This window comes from Cibotium barometz, chromosome 30, assembly GCF_041138505.1.
Source record: "Cibotium barometz isolate CiBa-2024 chromosome 30, ASM4113850v1, whole genome shotgun sequence".
NCBI classification, from domain to species: Eukaryota; Viridiplantae; Streptophyta; class Polypodiopsida; order Cyatheales; family Cibotiaceae; genus Cibotium; species Cibotium barometz.
The window spans coordinates 42944585-42969166 of NC_141075.1; the positions used below are offsets into that span (position 1 = coordinate 42944585).

Below are 24582 nucleotides of genomic sequence, written 5' to 3' on the forward strand. Positions count from 1 at the left end.
AGGAGATCCTAGAGTCCGTTAAAGACAGATTGGCTAAAGCGCAAGAGACCTACACTCGACAGGCCAATAAAGACCGAAGAGACATGAAGTTTTCGGAAGGGGATTGGGTGTATCTTTGGATTATGAAGCAAAGATTGCAGCAGGTGGGCAAGCGATGCCCAAAGTTGTCTTTCAGGAGCTTCGGACCATTTCCCATCTGGAAAAAGATTAATGAGGTGTCTATGCAGTTAAAGCTGCCTCCGAGTTGGACTATGCACGATGTATTTCATGTCAGTTGGTTAAAGCCATATGCAGGTCCACCCCCTTCAGAGGTCAAAGACGAAGCGGAACCAGACATAATTGATGAAGCAGAAGTAATGGTTCCAGAACAGATCCTTATGCACCGTTTCAAGCATGGCTCAGGCCGAAGCCTACGACAGTTTCTCACGAAGTTTCAGGACCGAGGAACTCATGAAGCGGTGGCTCGACAAAGAATTTTTCGAAGACTATCCGGCATTATTGACGGATTATTTGGAGGCTATGCAGCTTCCGTCAAGTTAAGCAGAAGGGGATGTCACGTGCATCCCGCACTTGGATGCCACGTAGACATTTCTGTACAGAAGGTGCAGGACCTAGGATGGTGAACTGGTCCCATGTGAGCCCAGTCCGAGACGAGTCAGCCAGGGATCCATCTCAATCGTCCGAGGTCAGGTGTGCATTGTCCTGCACATGAGTCCAAGGTCAGGTGTGCACTGTCCTGCACATGAAACAGTGCCAGTCCGCGCTGTGAGTCTCCCTCTAGAATGATGTCAATGGTTCTGTATATTCTGGTTTGGTACCGGATGCCAGATCACTGAGTAGATTAGGTTTAGGACAAGGGGCCAGCCCATAGGGCAACCCCGGATCTGAGTGTGGGCACGGGAATGGTGTAGAACCACCCCCATGAGGGCCAGGGAGGCCCAGGCTGAACCCACCAGCCATGGAGGGGCTGTAGGACAGCCCTAGGGCACAGATAAGGCAATCTCCAGGAGATTACAGCCTTTGTATGGCTGTAGGGCATGTATGGGGCAGCCCATACAGGCTGCCCAGCCTTGGGATTGTGGACAAAAGTGGTGTCCAGCCAATCAGAAGCAGGCGCATCACTTTCAGCCTGTTAGGGAAAAAAGGTAGTATTTTTTGGGATTTAATTCAGCATTTATTGCTGAATTTCACCAGTCGTGGGACATAGTTGGTTTTTTCAGCTGGCCGACTGCTCCTCAGGAGGAGTATAAATGGTGGAGGCCATAATCCCATCATTCATCTCAGTTTTCACCAAGTGCTCAAGCCAATCAAGGGCCAATCAAGCCAAGGAGATTGCCAAGCAAAGGGGTGGACTTCTGAAGGTCAAGGGCAGGATTTTCCAGCCAAGAAAAGGTCAAGTTTCTGTATTTGTTTTCAGATTTACATCATTCTAATAAAGCAAATACACCATCCGTGGTGGGGGCCCTACAGAGGGTAATTGGGACCCAATACTGTGTCCTCTCCATCTCCCCCTTCTCTCTCTATTTTCTGCACATCTCCTTTCAGTTTGTGCGTTAATTCCGTCGCGAAAAGAGTGCTGATTTCTAAGTTTTGAAGTACCGATCCTTCTCCGAAGCTTCCGCATATTACAAAGTTGGTCATCGGTAGTGTGAGCTGAGAGTACTCTCGCACAGATTTTCGAAGAAAAACAACAAAACCGAGAAAAGAACGAAATTGTTTCACTGTTCGCGGTATAGGCCAATGCAGAACCTTCTGATCTCGGTCATAGTCAATGCTCAACCCATCTCGAGTGATCTTGTGTTCCAAGTAAATGATGTCTGTCATGAAAAACTCACATTTTCCTAGTTTAGCATATAGTCGATTTTGTCTTAAAATAGTTAAGACAATCGTGAGGTGTCGAACGTGATCCTTAAGAGTACGACTATATATCAAAATATCATCCAAGAACACAACCATAAATTTTTCCAAATGTTCACGAAAAAGATCGTTCATCATTTGCTGGAAAGTGGCGGGAGCATTGATTAACCCAAAAGGTAATACGAGAAACTCGTAATGGCCATACCTAGTCCGAAAGGCGGTTCTTTCGACATGCCTTTCATGAATACGTATCTGGTGATAGCCAATACGTAAATCTATCTTCGTAAAATATTTCGCTCCTGCTAACCGGTCAATCAGGTCATCTGATCTAGGGAGAGGATAACGGTTCTTAATTGTCAGCTTGTTCAATCTCTTGTAATCTATACACATTCTCCAGGTGTTGTCCTTCTTTCTCCTAAGCAACACAGGTGCACCCCAAGGTGATTTACTTGGACGGATTTGACCCATCCTCAAATAATCTTCGAGTTGTTTGGCCAATTCATCTTCCTCAGCTTGGCTTATCCTGTAAGGTGCAATACTAACAGGGTGAGCACCAAGGACCAGGTCAATACGATGATCTACTGCCCTTTCAGGTGGTAAGCCTGAGTTAGGAAATATATCTTAAAACGAATGTATCTTCTGTAATTCTTTGCTTTCAAATACACTTAATTCATTGACATCCATAGAAGGTATGAGAAATGAAGAAAGTGGAATCAATACACAATGGAAAGCAGTATACAAAGAAGAACCCATTATATTACCAAAATCAACTGTATTTACAAGAGGTTCCTGAGAGGGATGTATACAATCACCTAAGATACTATACTGGGTGTTCCTATGTTCAAAAGAAACAAAATGACTAGACCAATCTATCTGGACTTGAAGAGTCTTGCGAGAAAGTACGGTAACTGACGTACCTGTCAAAGACAACTGGTTAGCTGCCTTTGGCTTGGGTCCTGCATTGGTCTTTGCACCCTTTTGCTTCGGGCACTCGTTACGCATGTGTCCTTTTTCTTCGCAGATGAAGCAACGTCCCTCCTTCTTCAAAGCCTTAAGGAGACGTTTCTTCTTCGCTGGTATCGAGGTTGAATTCTTCGAAGGTTGGTCCGAAGACTTTCCTTCAATCGTGTTAACCATTGGTGCAAAGAACTTTCTTTTGTGCTTGTTCCCCTGCTCAGGAACAGGTTTAGACTTGGAAGAGACCATTGTACCATCATAGACACGAGCGGAATTGTAATATAAGGAAGCTTCGGAGAAAGATCGGTAACTTCAAAGCTCAGAATTCAGCACTCTTTTCGCGACGGAAATTAACGCACAAACTCGAAAGGAGAAGTGCAGAAAATAGAGAAAGAGAGGGAGAGATGGAGAGGACGTAGTATTGGGTCCCAATTACCCTCTGTAGGGCCCCCACCACGGATGGTGTATTTGCTTTATTAGAATGATGAGAAAACTGAAAGAAAATACAACCACCTTGGACCTTTTCTTGGCTGGGAATACCTTGGCCTTGACCTGAATCCTTCACCCCTTTGCGTTAGCAAGCCCTTGGCTGTCTTGGCCCCTTGGTTTGCTTGAGCACTTGGTGAAAAATGAGATGAATCATTGGGATTATGGCCTCCACTAGTTATACTTCTCTTCACGAGCAGTCGGCCAGCTGATAAACAGGCAGCCAGCACCAATGTTCCACGACTAGTGAAAATTCAGCAATAAATGCTAAATTAAATCCCAAAAAATGCTGCCTTTTTTTCCTAATAGGCTGAAAGTGATGCGCCTGCTTCTGATTGGTTGGACACAGCTTCTGTCCACAATCCCAGGGCTGGGCAGCCTGTATGGGCTGCCCCAGCCATATAAAGGCTGTAAACTCCTGGAAATTGCCTTATCTGTGCCCTAGGGCTGTCCATGGCTGGTGGGTTCAGCCTGGGCCTTCCTGGCCCTCATGGGGGTGGTTCTACACCATTCCCATGCCCACACTAAGATCCGGGGTAGCTCTATGGGCTGGCCCCTTGTCCTAACCACTATCTACTCAGTGATCTGGCATCCGGTACCATACCAGATACACAGAACCACTGACATCATTCTAGAGGGAGACTCACAGCACGGACTGGCACTGTTTCATGTGCAGGACACTGCACATCTGACCTGCTCGGACGACTGAGATGAATCCCTGGCTGACTCGTCCCAGACTGGGCTCACATGGGACCAGTTCACCATCCCAGGTCCTGCACCTTCTGTAGAGAAATGTCTACGTGGCATCCAAGTGCAGGATGCACGTGACATCCCCTTCTGCTTAACTTGACGGAAGCTGCATAGCCTCCAAATAATCCGTCAATAACGCAGGATAGTATTCGAAGAACTCCTTGTCGAGCCATACCGCTTCATGAGCTCCTCGGTCCTGAAACTTTGTGAGGAACTGTCGTAGTCTTCGGCCTGAGCCATGCTTGAAACGGTGCAGAAGGATCTGTTCTGGAACCATTACTTCTGCTTCATCAACAATGTCTGGTTCCGCTTCGTCTTTGACCTCTGAAGGGGGTGGACCTGCATATGGCTTTAACCAACTGACATGAAATACATCGTGCATAGTCCAACTCGGAGGTAGCTTTAACTCCATAGACACCTCATTAATCTTTTTCCAGATGGGAAATGGTCCGAAGCTCCTGAAAGACAACTTTGGGCATCGCTTGCCCACCTGTTTCAATCTTTGCTTCATAATCCGAAGATAAACCCAATCTCCTTCCGAAAACTTCATATCCCTTCGGTCTTTATTGGCCTGTCGAGTGTAGGCCTCTTGCGCTTTAGCCAATCTGTCCTTTACTGACTCTAAAATCTCCTGGTAAGACTCCGTCACTCTGTTTGCCTCCGGTACTGAAGACGAAGTCCTGTTAAACGACGACTGGAAAGGTCTTCCAAACGCTGCCTCATATGGAGTCCTGCCAATAGCTGAAGAAAAAGAGTCATTCAAAACAGCTTGAACTAAAGGCAAAAACAATTCCCACTTACCTTGCTGATCGTGGACATAACACTTCAGCACATCAAAGGCCAAGTGGTTGTATATCTCTGTCTGGCCGTCTGTCTGTGGGTGGAATGCACTGGAAAAATTCAGCTTAGTACCAAAATTATCAAACAATGCCCTCCAAAAATGACTGGTAAACTTGGCATCTCGGTCTGACACTATGGTTCTAGGAATCCCGCCAATCGGGTACCAATGCCGAATGAACAACTGGGCAACATCCTCGGCGGTCACATTGGCCCTGCAAGGAATAAGCATAACAAATTTGCTAAACCTATCAACAATAGTTAAGCACTGCGTATTACGCTTACTCGGACTGGGAGGCAGATTTGTGACAAAGTCCATCGAAATGTCTTGGAAAGGACCCTCAGGAATTGGCAAGGGCTGTAACAACCCTATCTTCTTTCCACGAGGAGCTTTCACCTTTTGACAAATGTCACAGCGTTGTACATATGTAAACACATCACGCCTCATCTTTGGCCAATAGTATTGCCGTTCTAATTTCTCTAGAGTCGATTTCATGCCCCTGTGACCACCTGTAATGGCGTCATGGGCATCCCAAAATGACTTCATGACACATAGTCAGCCTTTGTAGAAAATCCAACCATCGCGTATCAGAAAATGGCATGGTCCTGTGGCATCCAATGCCTGTTCCCACTGAGTACCGAATTCCTCGGAATCCGCGTACATGTGCTTCATGTCCTCTAGTCCTGTACCAACAAGGTCAAGTCTAGTGGTCTGAATCGTAGACACTTGTCCCTTCCTGCTCAAAGCATCGGCCACTGGATTGGCCTTTCCTGGAAGGTACTCAATCATACCACCGAACTGCTGGAATATCTGACTCCAGCAGTGTTGTCGATCACTCCGCTGTGCACTCCGCATCGTCTGAATCCAACGCAATGCCTGATGGTCAGTGCGAACCTCGAAGTCACGGCCATATAGGAAATGTTTCCAATGTTTCAAGGCCTGTATTACTGCTAGGAGTTCTCGATCATAGACTGAGATGTTACTCGCATCGGTGATCACCTGAAATGGTTCGTCCCACGAGGCAAGGGCTAAACAAGGCGCTTCTGACAAAGCCACCTTGAGGTTCTAGAATGCCTCCAACGCTCGTGGAGTCATTCGAATCTTTTGCCTTCTTGTTTTCACTCCCTTTAGCACATCGGTGAGATCTGCCGAGAGATCAGAAAACTTGTCGATGTGGGTGGAATATGCCTGGCATAAACCCACAAATGATCTAATGTCATAAGCTGTCTGAGGTACTTCCCAATTAACAATCTCGGCCACTTTAGCCAGATCGTCGAATGCCTTCAGCACTAATTATATATCCCAAGTTATGCACCTGGAACAGATAAAATTCTGACTTCTTTTCATTGACGTAGAGCTCGGTGCTTTCCAACAACTTAAGGACTTTCTCCACATCAATGTCATGCTGCTCAACTTTAGCTGAAAATACGAGTATGTCATCCAAAAATATGAACACACTTTTTTCAATCAACTCTCGGAAAACACGCATCATCATGCGGTTAAATGTAGCTGGGACATTCCTCAAACCAAATGGCATGACCACAAATTCATAGTGGGCTCGTTCTGTACGGAAGGCTACCTTGGGAATGTCCCCCTCTACAACCCGTACCTGGTGGTACCCGCTCTTTAAATCCAGTTTTGAGAACACCTTTGCTCCATTCAGCCTCTCGAGAATATAGTCAATTCGAGGCATCGGGAATCTGCTCTTGATAGTAAGCTTGTTGAGTGCACGATAATCAACACACAACCGGGAAGACCCATCCTTTTTCTTGACAAATAAGATCGGTGCTGCAAATGGCGACACGCTGGGGCGGATGAAGCCAGCTTGCAACAATTCTTGGAGTTGGTGGTCCAACTCCGATTCCATTGCCTTCGAAAGGCGATACGGAAACTTGCTCGAGGTTTCGAGCCTGGGAGGAGGTCAATCCTGTGATCCTCCGGTCTGGATGGGGGAAGCTAGGGAGGGAGGCTGTCCCGAAGAAAAATCTTTTGGAACTTTTCATGGAGAACCGAGTACTTCTCGGAAGCACTGGTCACTGTCTGGGCTGTCTGGATGTAAATCATTGCACAATGTGCGCCTTTCCTAAGTGCTCGCTTAGCCTACAAGTGGCTGATGAGCGGAAAGTTCGGAATTCCTGGCTCACACTTAATGGTCACAGGGACGTTTGACACATTCTGATTGATCTGGAACGTGTGCTTGTCCCACTTGACATCAGGGAGAAACTTGTGAAACCACTGAATACCCAAAATTATGTCTGCTCCTACAAGAGGGGTAACCATAAAGTCACGCACAAACTCTATGCCCTGAATCACTAACTTAGCACCTAGAGCTTCATACTTGACGCTCGTTGTCATACCTATGCTAAAACCCTCAGCCTGTTTGTCCACCGGAGTCAGCTTGAAACGGGCACGCCTAGCGGCCTGTTCCGTGACCACATCCTCCGTGCTGCCGCTGTCAAACGAGACGACTCTCTGGCCACCTATGTAGCCAAAGGACTTGAGCAATTCGTTGCGCTCATACTCCTGGTCATGGGCGCCCTTCTGCTTATCTTCGAGCTCCCGGCTAATAATTGCTCCAACTGAAGCATCGGGGGTTGAAGAACTAGGGGTAGCCGCTGGGGTCTGTGAAGCATCGGGGGTTGAAGAACTAGGGGTAGCCGCTGGGGTCTGTGTGGGAGCTGTGCTCACCACGGAAGCTGTGGAGGCGGCAGCGGCCCTTGGAGGCTTCTTCGGACAATCCCGAGAAGTATGTCCTTTTGTGTGACAAAAGAAACATCTACCCTCGTTCTTGTACTGAGAAAGCTCCTCAACACTCAACTTGCCACCTGTCTTGCCTGCCTCCGCTTTCTGGTCTGGAGTAAGCTTAGACGCATTGTTCAAGTTCTTGGAGCCAGAGGCTCCCATGCTCTGTCCTGGGAAAGACCCCGTCTGGTTCTGGCTTTTGCCCCCCGAGGTGTTAGCCCTGGGAGAAGTCGGCCGGGAAGTCTTGGGCTTGCCACCATTGTGTTTCATTTCTGCACTGCGTGCAAGCGAGAGTGCGTCCTCAAAGGTGGCTGGCCTAAACATACGCACCTCCCATTGGATTTGCGTGTCTAGGCCATACAAAAACTGCCCTTTCTTGTCCATATCAGATAAGCCTAGTTGCAGACATAAGGTCGAAATTTTATTGGCAAACTGAAGCCCTAAACTCGTCTTCGAGTCGCTCAAGGTAGTGGGGCGGTCGAAACCGCTGCTTAAGGTCGCGGACAAACTCGTCCCACACATAAGCTGCCATACCTGCTCTGGTGTGGGCATGAGCCCACTGAGTCCACCAAGGAATGGCCTCACCTTCCAAGTATCAACTGGCTAAGATCACTCTGTCAGTATCTGTTTTCCTCACTGCGGCAAAATAAGCTTCAAATTGATGTAACCATGAATAAAGAGTTGTGGGATCGAGTTTACCATTATACTTACTGAAATTCATTTTCTCGGGAAAATGATTCGAGGGCGCCGCCGGTGTCAATCTGGCGTCCAAAGCTCCGAGGTAACGCTCGTGTTCCTCGCGTCGCATGGCGTCGTCTTCTCGTTGTCGGATCTCCAATGAACGCATCTGCAACTCAAGCAAGGAGCTTGGCTGCGGCTGTGACCCCGCGAGAGGGTCCCTGTGAGACGAGGATCTGGTATCTGGGATACGGAAGGAGAGGGAGGAGGAGATGGAAAACGCGACGCTGGAGAGCGGGTACGCTCCTCCAGAGCCAAGATCCGCGCCTTCTGCTCATCCAACTTGGCTGCCTGTTCTGCGAGTGCTCGCATCATCTGCTGGAACATGTCTGACACTCAAGCCGGGTGCCCTAGCTGGGCTGCCTGGTGCACTCTGGTCCCATGGTTCTGGGTCTCTCTCGTCGCCGAAGCTCACCATAGCAGGAAAATGCAATTCCTTACCGGAACGCAATCTGACCATCCACTATCTGTGTGGGAGGCTTCCGGAGGCTTCCGGAGGCTAAAAACCAACCATCCTTCAAGGGACAGGAGTCACTCCGAAAGGGGTAGTCCACCGGCGTCTAAAAACCAACCACACGAGCGAGAAAAATTTTCTGGTTTTCTTTACTGAATCTTTGTCCTTGAAGTAGGCTCTGATACCACTGTAATATGCAAAAGCTTCGGAGAAAGATCGGTAACTTCAAAACTCAGAATTCAGCACTCTTTTCGCGACGGAAATTAACGCACAAACTTGAAAGGAGAAGTGCAGAAAATAGAGAAAGAGAGGGAGAGATGGAGAGGACACAATATTGGGTCCCAATTACCCTCTCTAGGGCCCCCACCACGGATGGTGTATTTGCTTTATTAGAATGATGAGAAAACTGAAAGAAAATATAGCAACCTTGGACCTTTTCTTGGCTGGGAATACCCTGCCCTTGACCTGAATCCTTCACCCCTTTGCGTTAGCAAGCCCTTGGCTGTCTTGGCCCCTTGGTTTGCTTGAGCACTTGGTGAAAAATGAGATGAATCATTGGGATTATGGCCTCCACTATTTATACTTCTCTTCACGAGCAGTCGGCCAACTGATAAACAGGCAGCCGGCACCAATGTCCCACGACTGGTGAAAATTCAGCAATAAATGCTGAATTAAATCCCAAAAAATGCTGCCTTTTTTTCCTAACAGGCTGAAAGTGATGCGCCTGCTTCTGATTGGCTGGACACAGCTTTTGTCCACAATCCCAGGGCTGGGCAGCCTGTATGGGCTGCCCCATACATGCCCTACAACCATATAAAGGCTGTAAACTCCTGGAAATTGCCTTATCTGTGCCCTAGGGCTATCCTACAGCCTCTCCATGGCTGGTGGGTTCAGCCTGGGCCTTCCTGGCCCTCATGGGGGTGGTTCTACACCATTCCCATGCCCACACTAAAATCCGGGGTAGCCCTACGGGCTGGTCCCTTGTCCTAACCACTATCTACTCAGTGATCTGGCATCCGGTACCATACCAGATACACAGAACCACTGACATCATTCTAGAGGGAGACTCACAGCGCGGACTGGCACTGTTGTTAGAAGTCATCTCCTGTCTAGATTTATACACCAGGGCCTTTGTTGTGGGTGTGCCCGCCCTTATCAGGTGTTTTATCATTTTTCCTCACTCCCCGCATTTTTCCCCTATTTTTTCCATTTTTTTTGTGGCTTGGGAGGCAACCCTGAGGCAGCTGGAGGACCAGTAGAGCTGGCCGACTGCCCAGACATCAATCGTGGACCCCTGTGATGCTGGCCGACTGGATGTAGGTAGTCGTGGGCCTTATCAGTTTGCTGGCCGACTGTTGATACAGTCGTGGAGGGACTTTTCAGCAGGCCGACTGCCTACCTGGGGGCATATAAATAGGCCCCCAGCCCCCAGCCCCCATACCATATTTGTATCATATTCGGGATCTTCTTGTGTATATCAGAGCAAAGTTACACGCCTACATCTCTCTCTCTCTTGTGCTGTTTTTTCTGCATGCGTCTTTTGCTCTTGTGTTCCCAGATCTGGTCATCATCTCCGCTGCGTATTCTGACATGGTATCAGAGCCTAGGCTCTAGATAGGTCTTGGGATTTGTGTGAGCAAGAGGGGGACTGTTTTGTGGCTGATTGGTGGACTGTTTTGGACTGTTCGGGAAGAGGAGAAGCAAGAGGAAGGCGGGCTGATTTGCCGGACAGCCACTTGCAGGTTTTAGTTCTTCTTTGTTCCCACTCACCCACCCTTTTCAGAGTACATCCCCGCAATGGCAGATCTGTTTGAGATGGCCGAGAGACGTGAAGATCCCGACACTCCCCACGTTCCCGGTGGACCGTCAGTTGGATGGGAGCAACTACGACATATGGAAGGTGATGATGGAATCTGTTCTGGAGTCCTACGACCTCGCCGATTTCGTCGTTGTTAGTGTTCCACGGCCGGAAGTAGAGGAAGGGGAGTTACCGTCAACCCGAAAGGACCGGGAGGCCCAGACACAGATGTGGGATCGTGTCAACGCCAGGGTCCGTTCGTTTATTTTCCTCAACTGCACACCACAGGTAATCAATCATGTAAAGCACATGACGCTGGCCAGAGGTATATGGCAGCATTTGGCCTCACTTTACAACAGGGTATCGCCCATGAAGAGGATTTCCTTGGAAGTACAGATGCGGGTTATGAGCCCTGCAAAGTCGTCGACAATGCGGGAGCATATTAACAAGCTGCAAGCTCTTCAGCAAGAAGTTCTTCAGGCTGGGAAGGAGATATTGTCAGAGGACATGGCCATCACGTTGCTGTCACATTTGCCCTCTTCGTACTCAGCATTTTACTCCTCTTTGATTACCAGTGGTGGCAGGCTCAGCACCATCACGTGGGAGGAGCTTGTGCCCATGGTCCTGGACCAGGAGGAACGATTCACGAACCCTCCTCAGGGTGGAGGTTCAGAGGCCTTAACTGGCCAAGGGCGGTCGAAAGGCCGTAACTCGGGCAAAGGGAAGGCTTCATCGGAGAAGTCTTCTGAGAAGAAGTCCGACGCTGACCGCGAGAAGCTAAAGGCAAAGAGGACCTGTAATGATTGTGGCGAGAAAGGCCACTATTGGAGGCAGTGTCCCAAGCGGAAGACCGAGAAGGGTGAAGACTCCTCAGCAGCAATCATGAAGACTCCGGCTTTTGTACACCTGGAGGTGATGGACACCGATGCTTCATTTTCTTCAGGCAGGGAGGAGATTGGAGGACTCTCCGCAACGGATACTCGGGAGTGGATTCTCAATAGTGGTGCTTCCAAGCACATGACTCCTTCCCGTTCCAGTTTACAGGATCTCTGAAGGCTTTCTGGTCATATTCTTACTGGGGATACGTGAATGGGAGAATTAATTAGGGTTAGGTTTTCATGTGGGAGACATACACAGAGAAGAAGGGAGAGAGAGAGAGCTGTGGGGATAAGTCAACTCAAGCATTGAGTGTGTGACTCCCCTATCACACATGTATATTGCACTAGTACACATAGTGCACTTAGTACATTAAAAGTACTAAGTGTAATATGTACTATAAACACATGGGCTAGTACACACTATAAGGGTGGGCATAATGCCTTTAGCCCAACAACCTCCCACTTAAAGGCAAAGTGCCCTTAAATGAAGGAAAAGAAAAATCAGCATGTACATGATAATATACAAGGCCATATCAAGGCTGAAACTGGCCTCATCCAATGCCCATCAAGTGTCTACAATGAGCAAACCGCTCCGGAGGCAAACTTTTTGTCAACAGATCAGCCGGGTAGTCATCCGTATGAATCTTAACAAGCTGAATTTGCTTGTTCTCTATCACCTCTCTGATGAAGTGATACTTCACATCCACATGCTTCGTCTTTGCATGAAAGACAGGGTTCTTTGTCAACTGTCACAATGCAACAATGGAATATCCCCTGTATAATCCAAATCAACCACTAGCCGAGATAGCCATAATGCCTCCTTGCAAGCCTCTGTGGCTGCAATATACTCGGCCTCTGTAGTAGATAAGGCAGTGCACTTCAGCATCCTGGATATCCATGACACAGCACCTCCTGTGAATGTAAACACATAACCGGTAGTAGACTTCTGGTTATCTGGATGACCGGCATAATCCGAATCCGTGTAACCATGCATCCTGTTTGCCAAAGCAAATGCACATATCCTGTGTGCCCTTCAGGTATCTCATGACACCTTTCACTGCTTCCCAATGCTTCTTGCCAGGGTTGGCCATGTATCTAGAAACCACTCCCACTGCAAATGCAATGTCCGGCCTAGTAGCAACCATGGCATACATGAGACTGCCACAAGCTGAAGCATACGGAATCTTGGCCATATCAGCCCTGCCACTATCTAACTGTGGGCTGTCCATAGCACTGAGTTTCACATATGGAGGCAAAGGAGTACTAGTCTTCTTCCCCCCATCCATATTGAACCTCTGCAAAACTTTGCCAATGTATTCCTTCTGAGACAAATACAACACATGCTGATTTCTGTCCCGAAGTATCCGCATACCCAAAATGTGATTTGCATCACCCAAATCCTTCATATCAAAGGTCTGATGCAGCCTCTTCTTCAAGGCATCCATCTCTTTACGAGATTTCCCGGCAATCAACATATCATCAACATACAAGATGAGGATCAATAGACTGCCATCCAAAGCTTTCCTGGTGTATAAGCAGTGATCTATGTCACTTCTCCTGAAATCCTGGGATTTCATGAATGTATCAAATTTATGATACCATTCTCTTGGTCCCTGTTTGAGCCCATAAAGACTCTTTTTCAGCTTACATACAAGCTTCTCCTTTCCATTCACTGCATAACCCTCTGGTTGTTGCATATATATCTCCTCATGGAGATCACTGTGAAGAAAAGCAGTCTTCACATCCATCTGAATCAAATCCAAATCATCATGAGCAACCAAAGCTAACTGCTTCTTCTAGAGCAACACATTATAGCACTGGGTTTGCCAAATATCATAGTTATGTGAGCCTTCAAGCTTCTTGATGTGAAGCAATGAAGAGCTCTCACCTGTGGTTGCCATAGCAATATGCAACCTGTCAATGCCTGACTCCCTGCAAAATGTGCAAACACTGCACCAAAGCACACAAAGTGCTCACAGTTGTTCTCCCAAAGTTTATCTCCCACTGCGGAAGCACAAATGCAACTCTACTCCCACTGTATGTGATGAAATCACCAAAATCTAGTTGCTGCAGATTTAGGACAGCACCTTAAATGTGCTCTGTTGCCCTTCCAAAGTATTGTACAGCAGTACTAAGTGCTCACCAATGATGTACCAAACCTGTACCGGCAAGTACAGCAGCTGAAATTGAGCCTTTTGGTCACTCAAATCAATGTGCAGCCACGCCAAAACTTGTACAAAGCTGTACCAAATATGTACCAGCAAGTACAGTAGCAATAAATGCTCTTCTGGCTGTCCAAATGAGTGAAAATCAGACTTTTACAGTCCCTATCACTGCATACAACAGTCCCGAACAGAAATTGGGCAAAAGCCAGTCCCGAACAGAAATTGGGCAAAAGCCCCTTGACTGCAAGCTGATTTCTGAGGATTCAAGGCATAAATGTCTTGCCTGCTGCTTTGCCAAGCTCAACAAGCATAAAATCTTGAAAAGCCCCTTGTTTAAAGATCAATTTCTGATCATACATGGTACATTGACGCACATGAAGGCATCCAGAGTCTTCACAATGCTTCCCCCTGGCCACATATACATCTAATACATGAAAGCCCCTTGATTTACAGGCACATTGAGTGCTTGACATGCATCAACACATTGCCCAAAGCATCAAATGCGAGTGCCTGCATGCAAATCAATCCAATCGGCACAAAAGCCCCTTGATTTGCACTGCAATTTGCTGCAATTTTGCCCGAATGTGCGATTTCTCACATCATACAGCATGTATGAATGCCCAATTGCACAAATACATCAAAAGCCCCAAATTTTGACATCCAATTTCCTGCAAATTGATCCTGATTGTGACCAATGTCACCCAATTTTGCCAATTTCGCTCAAAATTTGAGCAATTTGGCACCTGTACCTGCTCAATTGATTGATTGTATCTGCTCAATTGCAAATCCCAAAAAAATAAAGCAAATATCTCAGGCAATTTCTGATTGCAAGAAAAGGGGGGGATCGTGCTGATGCTCTGCAGAAAAATTTTGCTGTGCAGGTGGGCAATAGCTGAGGAGCTCTGCGCTTCACGGCCTGCCAAGACACCAACGTCGCTTACAGCTGGCCAAGTTTGCAAACGCCTGTACTGCCCAGAGATGAACACATGCGCTCCTGTACGGCGCCAAGTGATGTTTGAGCCGGTGCTTGCTGCTGGGGCGCAATCGCTTCGCTACACGCAAGTTTGCTTCATGATGGCACAAGCAATGAACGATAGCGTATCAGCGCCAACGCGAAGCCAACGCTGTTTGTTGACGCCTCCTCCGCCTAGTGGCCAGCGTTGCACGCGACTGGGCCTTCACTTTTGTTACGCCTTGTGGCCAAGCGTCTGACGCGCAACGGCTTGCTGGCCTGTTTGTTGACGCCAACTCCGCCTAAAGCTTGAAAGCTCTTCGCCGCCTCCGCCTTGTAGCCTTACGCTTTGTGGCCAGACGTCTACACGCTTCCCCACGATGTCCACCTGCCATGCGCTGTTGTGCGCTTGGTGTTGCTGCGGGCGCTGCTGCTGCTGCTGCTGCTGTAGGCGCCTAGCTGCGCCGCCTGGTTGGCTGGGCAACCCGCTCAGCTGCCTGGCTGTTGGCTAACTGCGCTAGGCAGCCTGGGCAGCCTTAGTTGGGCTCCATGGACTGGGCAAGGCGACTAGTTGGGCAGAATGGACAGTGCGACCAGTAGAGAAATCAGCGCCAAGAGGGAGAGGATCAAGACAGCTACCTAAGCTCTGATACCAGTTGAATGGGATAATTAATTAGGGTTAGATTTTCATGTGGGAGACATACACAGAGAAGAAGGGAGAGAGAGAGAGAGAGTTGTGGGGATAAGTCAACTCAAGCATTGAGTGTGTGACTCCCCTATCACACATGTATATTGCACTAGTACACATAGTGCACTTAGTACATTAAAAGTACTAAGTGTACTATGTACTATAAACACATGGGCTAGTACACACTATAAGGGTTGGCATAATGCCTTTACCCCAACAATACGTCCACTATCCCAGTTCACAGTGAGGGCAGGATGGAGATAGTTCCCAATGGCAGAGGGGGGAAGGATTCCTCCCAGGTGTTGTATGTTCCGGCACTTGGTTTTCATCTGTTGTCAGTGCATCAGGTTTGCAAGACTGGCGTACGGGTGGAGTTTGATGAGCGTTTTGTTGCTCTCCGGGACAAAGCAACAGGCCAAGTGGTTTGGGAAGGCGGAGTGGAGAATGGAGTTTACAGGCTTTCAGCACTCTCTCGCCCAGGTCCTCAGGTTTGTGATGAGTGGCAGTCCGGTAATGGCCACTTAAGTGTGGATACGCTGCAGGTGCGGGCTTTCCGAGACCAGGTGGTGGATAGCTTGCCAATAGATGGCAGCAGTTGGCAGGAACTTTCCAGTACTGATGTTGGTGGTTCTTGTGTTCGTCAGTCAGAGGAAGCTGAACAGGTCACTTATGCTCTGATGTCTTGTCGTGTTCGGAACATAGAACTTCTAAGTGGTTGAGGATGTTCTTTCCACGGGGACCTTTCGGAAAGCCAGGCAAGTGGCAGGTGCTTACTTGCAAAAGGAGATGGTTTCTCCAGGCTTTGTGGTTCCGGAATCAAAGGGGGTGGTTGACAGGTTTCAAAAGGCCTTGCGTGGTCTTCAGAAGGTTTCCAGGACTTGTTTGTGCACCGTAACAGGTGTTGATCCTTGTGAGCAGTGTGACGTCTCTGTGACTTAGAAGCTGTATGGTTCATTGATCTGGTTGATGGACACCAGATTGGACGGGAGCTTCCTGATGAGGCCGTTGAGCTCATGGTTGCAGATGTCTCTTTGGGAGGCAGGATTGCGTTTCCTGTGGTTTCTGCGGCATGCGAAGGATCATGGACTCTTGTACACAGGAGGGGGATTGTTGGATGGAGTCCGACTCCACGGTTGGAGTGACTCGGTTTGGGGAGGAGATCCGGACACGAGGGGATCTACTTCAGGCCCAGGAGCAGTTTTACAGAGCAGTTGGAGACAGTCATCTTTTGCCTTGTCGAGAACAGAGGCAGAGTACCGGGCTATTTGTGATGCTGTTTGTGAGGTGGTGAAGATGCAGAGGTTGCATGGCAGGTTTGGGCTTCCATTGGCGGAACCCATGGTCATCCAGAGGCACTTTGTTCGTGAACAGATCGTTGTTGATGACATCTGTTCGGAGTTCTGTTCGGAGTTCTGTTCGGAGTTCTGTTCAACGGAGGACAGTACGGTGGACCTCTTCACGAAGTCGCTATCTCAGGATTTGCTCAGGCGGCACCCCAACTCCCAGTGGTTGGTTACACAGCCAGGAGCTGAGAGGGGGTGTTAGAAGTCATCTCCTGTCTAGATTTATACACCAGGGCCTTTGTTGTGGGTGTGCCCGCCCTTATCAGGTGTTTTATCATTTTTCCTCACTCCCCGCATTTTTCCCCTATTTTTTCCATTTTTTCTGTGGCTTGGGAGGCAGCCCTGAGGCGACTGGAGGACCAGTAGCTAGCCGACTGCCCAGACATCAATCGTGGACCCCTGTGATGTTGGCCGAATGGATGTAGGCAGTCGTGGGCCTTATCAGCTGGCCGACTGTTGATACAGTCGTGGAGGGACTTTTCAGCAGGCCGACTGCCTATCTGGGGGCATATAAATAGGCCCCCAGCCCCCAGAAGCGTTGCATGGATCCTTGTTTTTTTTTTCCCCTAAAAAAAACGAAATCTACCTACGCCTGCTTTTCGAGTTTTCTGCTGTGCCCGTGTGTCTGCCACCTGTGCACTGCGTGCCTGCTTGCATGTACGAGCCCGGACGCAAACGTGTACTACACGCCTGCGCACACAGTCAAGAGCGCTGCCTGAGTGCTCATACGCGCCTGCCTGCGCACGTTGCCTGCTTTTCCTACGTATACCGCCTGTGCCTGGCTGCGCAAAACAGCCCGCGTGCCATACCCTCCCTACAGACTGCGCCTACCGCCCGTGTGCAAGATCCGCCTGCTCACGTGCGCCAAACTATGTAACAGCTTGCCAGCGACTGCAGATGAGTACCCATCCCGGCTGCGCATACAAACGCTACACAACAAGAGCCAGCGACGACCTCTCTCTCACTCTCTCTCTTACAAAAACACAGCCGCCTGGCTTTTCTTTTTTCTCTCCCCTGAAACAGTTTACACAGTTCAAAAACATCTTTCCTCTTCTTTGCAAAGCAAACAACCCTCTCTAGACCACAATCTCTATCATCACGGACTCCTACGATGAAAAAGCAACATACTTAATCTGAAAAACAGCAGTATGCACAGAAAAAACAGCAAGCTTCTCGAACTCATACCTTTTCTTCGACCTCTTTTTCTCTACCTACCGACTTACTTGTTCACGAGGCATGCTCTGATACCACTGTCAAAACCTCATAGGATCTCCTCGTGGAGCACTCCTGGTACAAGACTCGAAACCTGCAAACAAACCAAACAAACAAGACAGGGTTGCAAGCCTGACTCACCTCCCAACCTCGACAACCGTGGGCAAGCCCACAAGACTTGGTTGTCCCCACCGAGCCACGAGCTGAGCTAACTAGATGGACGTATCGACCAATCTCTACCTCATGACGTCGCATACCGCCATGAAGCTACCCTTGCGGGCCTCGAGACTGCTACCGGCCTCGGCTGCATGAAGCAGGTGCACATCTGCACTAGATCCAGGCTCCTGACCATAGAGCTCTCAGAAAGTCACGCGAGACTCTATATGACTAATGACTAACGTTCGCCACCCTTTTATAGGCTCTTGGCCGGTCATCGAGCGTCCACACTTGGGTGCCTCCCCGTCCATACTTGGGTGCCCGCCCGTTAGTCTATCCCTAACTCAGCTCGTCAATCAGCCTACCTAGCTCCAAGCTTCCCCAAACCTCGAAGCTAGTCTTATGTGCGTGTAGCACACGGTAGATACACACTATGCACATGACAGTACTCTACTCCAAGGAATGAACCAAGCGCAACTTCTAGTGAAACTATGTCGTAGGCATAAATTTATCCAAATGAACTGTGTACTAGGATAACGCTTGAGAGGGAGTGTTGGAGAACAAGCCTTATCCAAGTACAAAAGGTGTCACCAAAGCATCACAATACAGATTGCTGACATGTAAAAACGCAACGCAATGCCCCCAAAAAAAAGAGAGATTTGGGAGTTTGGGGGGGAGGGGGGGGGATGTGGCATGATAGCAGCCCAAGGCCACCTTACAGGCTTAGAATGATGCGACTAGCTTTTGGAAAGCAAAAGATTAAAAGCTTTCTAAATACTAAAAAGAGAAGAGCTTTTTGGGCTATGAGTGAGTTTTAAAGTGCTTTTGGGCAAGAACTTCTCTCATTGTTGAGACATGTAAAAAGTCAAGCCCCCAGACTATGTGGTGAAAAGTCTCCAAGTAATAACGGCTCTCTCTGAGAAAATAAACTGGTACAGAGTTTAAAATTTGAAATAATCTGACACCTATGAGGCTATGATGGCAATAGTTTGACCATAGAAGCTCCCTAAAACATTTGCCACTTGGCACCATAAGTGAAGCTCTATAAGATATATATAGATATAACACGGCAAATGTTTACCCTCCACATGTCCTCTTTTTTTGAGTGGTCGCCTCCACCTTCCACGTGGACCTGCTCGATATTGGGACTACAGTAGAAACTGGTGTAAAAACCAAGAAATTGGTGTCAAAACCAAGTAATTGTTTATGCATTCATTTGTTCATTTGATTTATGCTTGTGGGCACATCTGTGTATGTGTGTCAAGGGTCAGGAACGCCCAATTAAACCCAAGGACAAGCATGTGTGCACTATTGGAATTAGGGTGGATGGAGAGACTATGATCATACTTATGTTATTTGCATCAAGCAAGCTAGATTAGTGGGAGATTAATGCTAATCACATAATTAACTAAATGGACAACATAATGACACAAGAGATGGGATAATGGAGGATGTGTACCCTTGCATTAGATGGGAGCCTCTTATATAGGCTGGACTACAAGTGATTAGGGTGTGATTAATCTCTAAGCAAAACCCTAATAATATCTTGAAGAGAGCACCCAAAATCCTAGATTGGAATGCAAGAACAGATTCTCTTCCACTTGCTCTAGGCACCTAGAATATGCTCAAAAGATTCTATTCGATACCACTAACCATAGTCTATAAAGATTAGCTAAGGCTAAAGTGACCTTTGGACCATATGCCCTTATCCCCAATGTCACATGTATATTTTGGTGTATTGTTTTCCACACCCTCCCTCAACAAAATATCCATGGCTACTAAGATCACAATGCTAGCTCTAGTTATTGTTTATAACTCTGGTTATGATGACCATTCAAGTGCCCATAGGTCTTACTCATGGTGGTTTACAATGCCAAAAGTTGATTGACAGATGCTAGGATTCTAGTTATGTTTACATTTCGCTTAGGATAGAGGAGTGACTACAAGTAGGCAAGCCCTAGATGGTCTAAAAAACCCAATCATGCTCAATGTAGTTAGCCTCTACTGAGGCTCCTTCTTCTTTGTCGTCCTTTTTGACTTCATTTGAGCTGTCTGCAGTTCCTACAAGTAGGCTTTCTCAGCCTTGTTTCTAAAGAAACGATCTTTTTCTTCATGCCCTGGTTTTCCACAAAAATTGCATGATCTCTTAGATAAGTCTTTCTTTGAATTTGATCCTTTGAAGAACCCTTTGTTAGACTTTTTATAGCTCTCTTTGTTGAAAAAGGCACCATCTGTAATACCCTGCCTCTGCTTAACGTTTGCATCTTCTTCTAAGAGGGATGCTTCCACATCCATAAGTTTTGGTACTGGCAAGTTAGTGAGAGTAGTAACTATGTTACCATAATCCTCTTGAGGTAAACTTTTTAAAAGGATGGCTATGATTACATCTTCTTCAATATTCTTCTTGATCCTAGCCAGTTGAGTAAGAATACTTTTTATGTAATTCAGATGAGTCAGGAGTGACTCTCTTGAATTCAATTTTAGCTCCAAGAATTTAATTAGGAGGCTGATTTTAGAGTTCTTTGATTGAGCTCCAAAGAGAGTGTCTAAGGTGTTCCAAACCTCATTGCATGAGTCCTTTCCATCTATATGATGGATGTAAGTATCACTTAGTCCCAAGGCTATGATGGCCAAAGCCTTCTCATCCTTGCCAATCCATAAAGTTTTCTCGTCTCCTTGGTGTTGGTATTTTTTCTTTCCCATTTGCTACACCCCATAGCCCTTTTCTCACGAGAGTAAACTTAATCTTCATCTGCCATGTATGAAAGTTGCACCCTTCAAACTTATCGACTTTAGTTGTCCTAGCCATCATGTTGGGTAGGTCTTACCTCTTGGCTCTAGAAGCCAAAGGGCAGTGTCTAAACCCTTACACTGATTTGAGATGCAAAACTAGAAACTAAAAGCCCCCATCACCGTAGAGAAGCATGTTAGAAGACAAAACCTCTGAAAAACCCTCACTTTCTGCAAGATGATAGTACCATGACTTTTTATCTATTGGGTTTGTTGTTTTTGACTTCTTACCTTTCTTCTTTGGCTTCAGATGTTTTACACTGGAGGATTCATATGATGAGGGCATGATTAACAAAGTTAATCAGACATTAATCCTTCAATGATAGAGGTTTAGTGAGAAAACTCACTGTTTTGGGACAGCCAAAATGCAAAGTATTGGAGGATAAAATTGATGAGCTTCCACAAACCATGAGGCAAAGGGATTAAACCACTATCATTAGCAATGTAGTAAGAAGAGGATTAGGCTTTAAAACTTTGGATTAGCAATAAAAACCAGAGAGTACTCTCTACTTAGGTGAAGTGGCTCTTTGGGAGGTGCACAGAGCCAGCTTGCCATCTACAGTGGATCATTCAAAAATCTGAGACCACGCGATTCGCAGCAGCCAAAAACCCCCAGGGGTATGAGGATTTAGACAATGGCGGCTTGATGATGACGAATTTCTTCTTTCCCCCAAAATTTAGGGCGACGGTTTTGCAGCAGATTTCCGGCGGTTGTGTGCTTCAATGAAGGCATTGGAGCTGGCCGCCTCTTCGCCTCTGAGCTGGGAAGAAGCTAGAAGAAGCATTGTGAGCAATGGTTGAGTGTGTAGAGTGGAATCTACACTCCACTCGCAAGTGGCTGTGGAGGAGATGTCCACCACAAGGTTACCATGGCTAGATTAGTGATGACTAATCCTAATTTGAAAGAAGGTGATTCAGAGTAGCTAATGCAAGATTAGGATGATAACCTAGCTCTTATACCATGTTGGAATAAGGGTGTATGGAGAGACACTATGATCATACTTATGTTATTTGCATAAAACAAGCTAGATTAGAGGGAGATTAATGCTAATCACATCATTAACTAAATGGACAACATAGTGACACAAGAGATGGGATAATGGAGGTTGTGTAGCCTTGCATTAGATGAGAGCCTCTTGCATAGATTGGAGTACAAGTGATTAGGGTGTGATTAACTCCTAAGCAAAACCCTAATAATATCTTGAAGAGAGCACCCAAAATCCTAGATTGGAGTGCAAGAAGAGATCCTCTCCCACTTGCTCTAGGCGACTAGAATATGCTCAAAAGATTCTACTGGATACCACTAACCATAGTCTATAAAGATTAGCTAAGGCTAAAGTGACCTTTGGACCATATGCCCTTATCCCCATAGTCACACGTATATTTTGGTGTGTTGTTTTCAACAGCACGTGTTTGTGTCTTTTGACATATAACGCGTGCGTGTTGATCTTGACAGGAAGAGAATCATGCTGGGAAACCCAACCTGAGGGCGACTCTAGAGGTGCAAGGGGTGGAAGTATCTGCCAAAGAGCCAGAGAGAGGAGCTAGGCCCACAGCAAGAACAAGAAAAAGCAGAGGAAAGCAAGAAAAAGCTAAGACAAAGCTAGACATATCAGTTGAGGACAACTGGTTAATAAGTTGGGGGAGTGTCACCAAAGCATCAAAATACAGGTTCCTAACAATGCTCTCCGGAAACATGGTATCGGGTTCGCCCACTATCTTGACGACTTGTGGATCACTGATGCCATCAGTCAGACTTGGCCACCAACATCATGGATGGAGTTGGTGCAGTGAGGGGCGTTCACCTCTTCATCTCCTTCCACGTTATCGTTGCAGGCAAGAGAGGCATCTACAGATATGCTCACACCGAGGATCGCCGTGGTGATGCCACAGAACACGCCAGCACAGTGGTCCCACTTGGCAGTTCGCATTCACCCTCATTTGGTACTAATCTCTAATAAGAGCCAAGTACCTGCTGAAATGGCTGCACGAGCATTGATGACACACATCTTAGACTCCATTGCACCATTCATGCGGGCTGCACAAACCATGTGACTAGGAACTTCCATTCCTAGCCCATGAAAATAAATGCCTCCACACCTTCACCTTTTACCTTTTATAATTCAATCAAATACAAATAACTTTTGTGCCAATCAACCATACAATTACACAAAATCAAACCAAGAGTAATGCTCCCCATTCATCTATGCAGGATTATGGTATCACAATTCCAAAAAAATATAGGGCAGTACAAATAAGAGAAAGCAATTAGTTCAGGTAGGCAGAAAGCATGCCCAGTTTGATAAGCACAATAGCGCTGTTAAAACTTGGTGAGGTTGCATTTTTCTAATTCAATCAATGATTTGAAATAATTTTCAACGAGGCTTCCCACATATGGCCGTGCATCTGAAGAGTGTGAGCTGCTAAGACCAAAAAATCAGATATTTACTGAATTTTATGGGGCAGCAGAGAAACAACAACTGAAATGCTAGGCTACAAAGTTACGACCTCATTTGTACTACTGAGGATGGGACCTTTTTAGATACGCACACAAGAGGTCCTAGTTCAAACTTTAAAAAGACGTACTCCACTCAATTGATATGCCAATTTGTAATTGTAATGCCACACCTTGGGAGCAAACAGCCAGCTTCATGGCCTTGGGGTAAACAAGGGCTAACTGTACATCGATATTGAGAAGAAAATGGCATAACGAACACATCAAGTATGAATCACAAGGAAAAGCATCATGTGCAACAACCTGTTAGGCATATTCACAGCACTTATAGGGCTGCATAGAGATAGATAGCTGCTAAGAAAAAGACAATAATGCGCAGTCAGTGTCAGGTCCATGAGCAGGGAGTGCCAAAACTTGAACTTATGCCTTTGGTCCACACTAGTGCTGAGCATCAAACATTCAACCTCTCAAGGGTACTTGAATGCACCTTCTTTGCATTTCTAGAAAGTTTCAATAATGGTCCGCTTTGTAATTTCGGTACCATCGCCTTTGATATAGATGTATGACTAAATGCACACAAAATATGTATCCTTGAAAGTGTGTGTGTCTAGAAGTACCCATACATTCTTATGGTTCACACTTGCACCATATCTAAGCATGTGTTCGTGGGTTAATCTGCTGTACATTTAGCCAAGCCCTTGGGATGCATGCCAACAGACTAACAAAAATGGAATTGTAAAACTCAAGAGGACACTGATGCAGCCTTGCACATAAACACAAATGCAGTTAAGCACAGGCAAATCCCAATCAATCTCCAGATCTGGTTTTCTAAAATGAATGACCATTCCTGAAGCATCAGACAAGGGCACAAACAATTATTGTGGTTGAAGCAAACCTTTGACGCGTTTAGTAGAGCCAAGCAAATACTGCTCAAACCAGCACCTGCACCAATCTGCAACAGTTTTACGTTGAGTCTTACCATTTGTACAGCATGAAAAGGTTTTGCAAACAAAAAAAAAACATTTGGAGACTTATGGGTACCTCTAAGCAGCACCGTCCTGAAAAAATGGCAGGATAGGTCAACAAAAACTCTGAGAGAAAGAGACCAGCTGGCCAAGCATAGCATCTAGTTGCAAAACCACGAGCATCAAACCATTTCAAATGTCTACCCTAGTAAAAAACTCTTTTAAGACAGAATTTACTAGGTCGCAAGAATTCAAAGCATGCACTTGGAATTCGTTCTACATCGTGTAGTTAGAAACCAAACATGTAAGGGTTCTCTCACTTGTTAATTGGTGTGACTACTAGGATACTTGTTTGTGC

General features: G+C 46.7%; 1 protein-coding gene across 4 annotated transcripts in view; it reads right to left on the minus strand.

Moving 5' to 3' along the window:
* LOC147621521 (uncharacterized) overlaps positions 1 to 24582 on the minus strand; it is a 44898-nt gene that overhangs the window by 11618 nt on the left and 8698 nt on the right. For all 4 annotated transcript variants that reach the window (XR_015269845.1, XM_086824279.1, XM_086824280.1 and 1 more), the window contains exons 6-7: positions 24301 to 24385; positions 24155 to 24211 (exon numbers count right to left, since the gene is read on the minus strand). Coding sequence is in view for 3 of the 4 variants with exons in the window: in XM_086824279.1 (XP_086680405.1) it covers positions 24155 to 24211; positions 24301 to 24385 (142 nt within the window). In the remaining variant the exon portion in view is untranslated. The remainder of the gene's footprint in view (positions 1 to 24154; positions 24212 to 24300; positions 24386 to 24582) is intronic.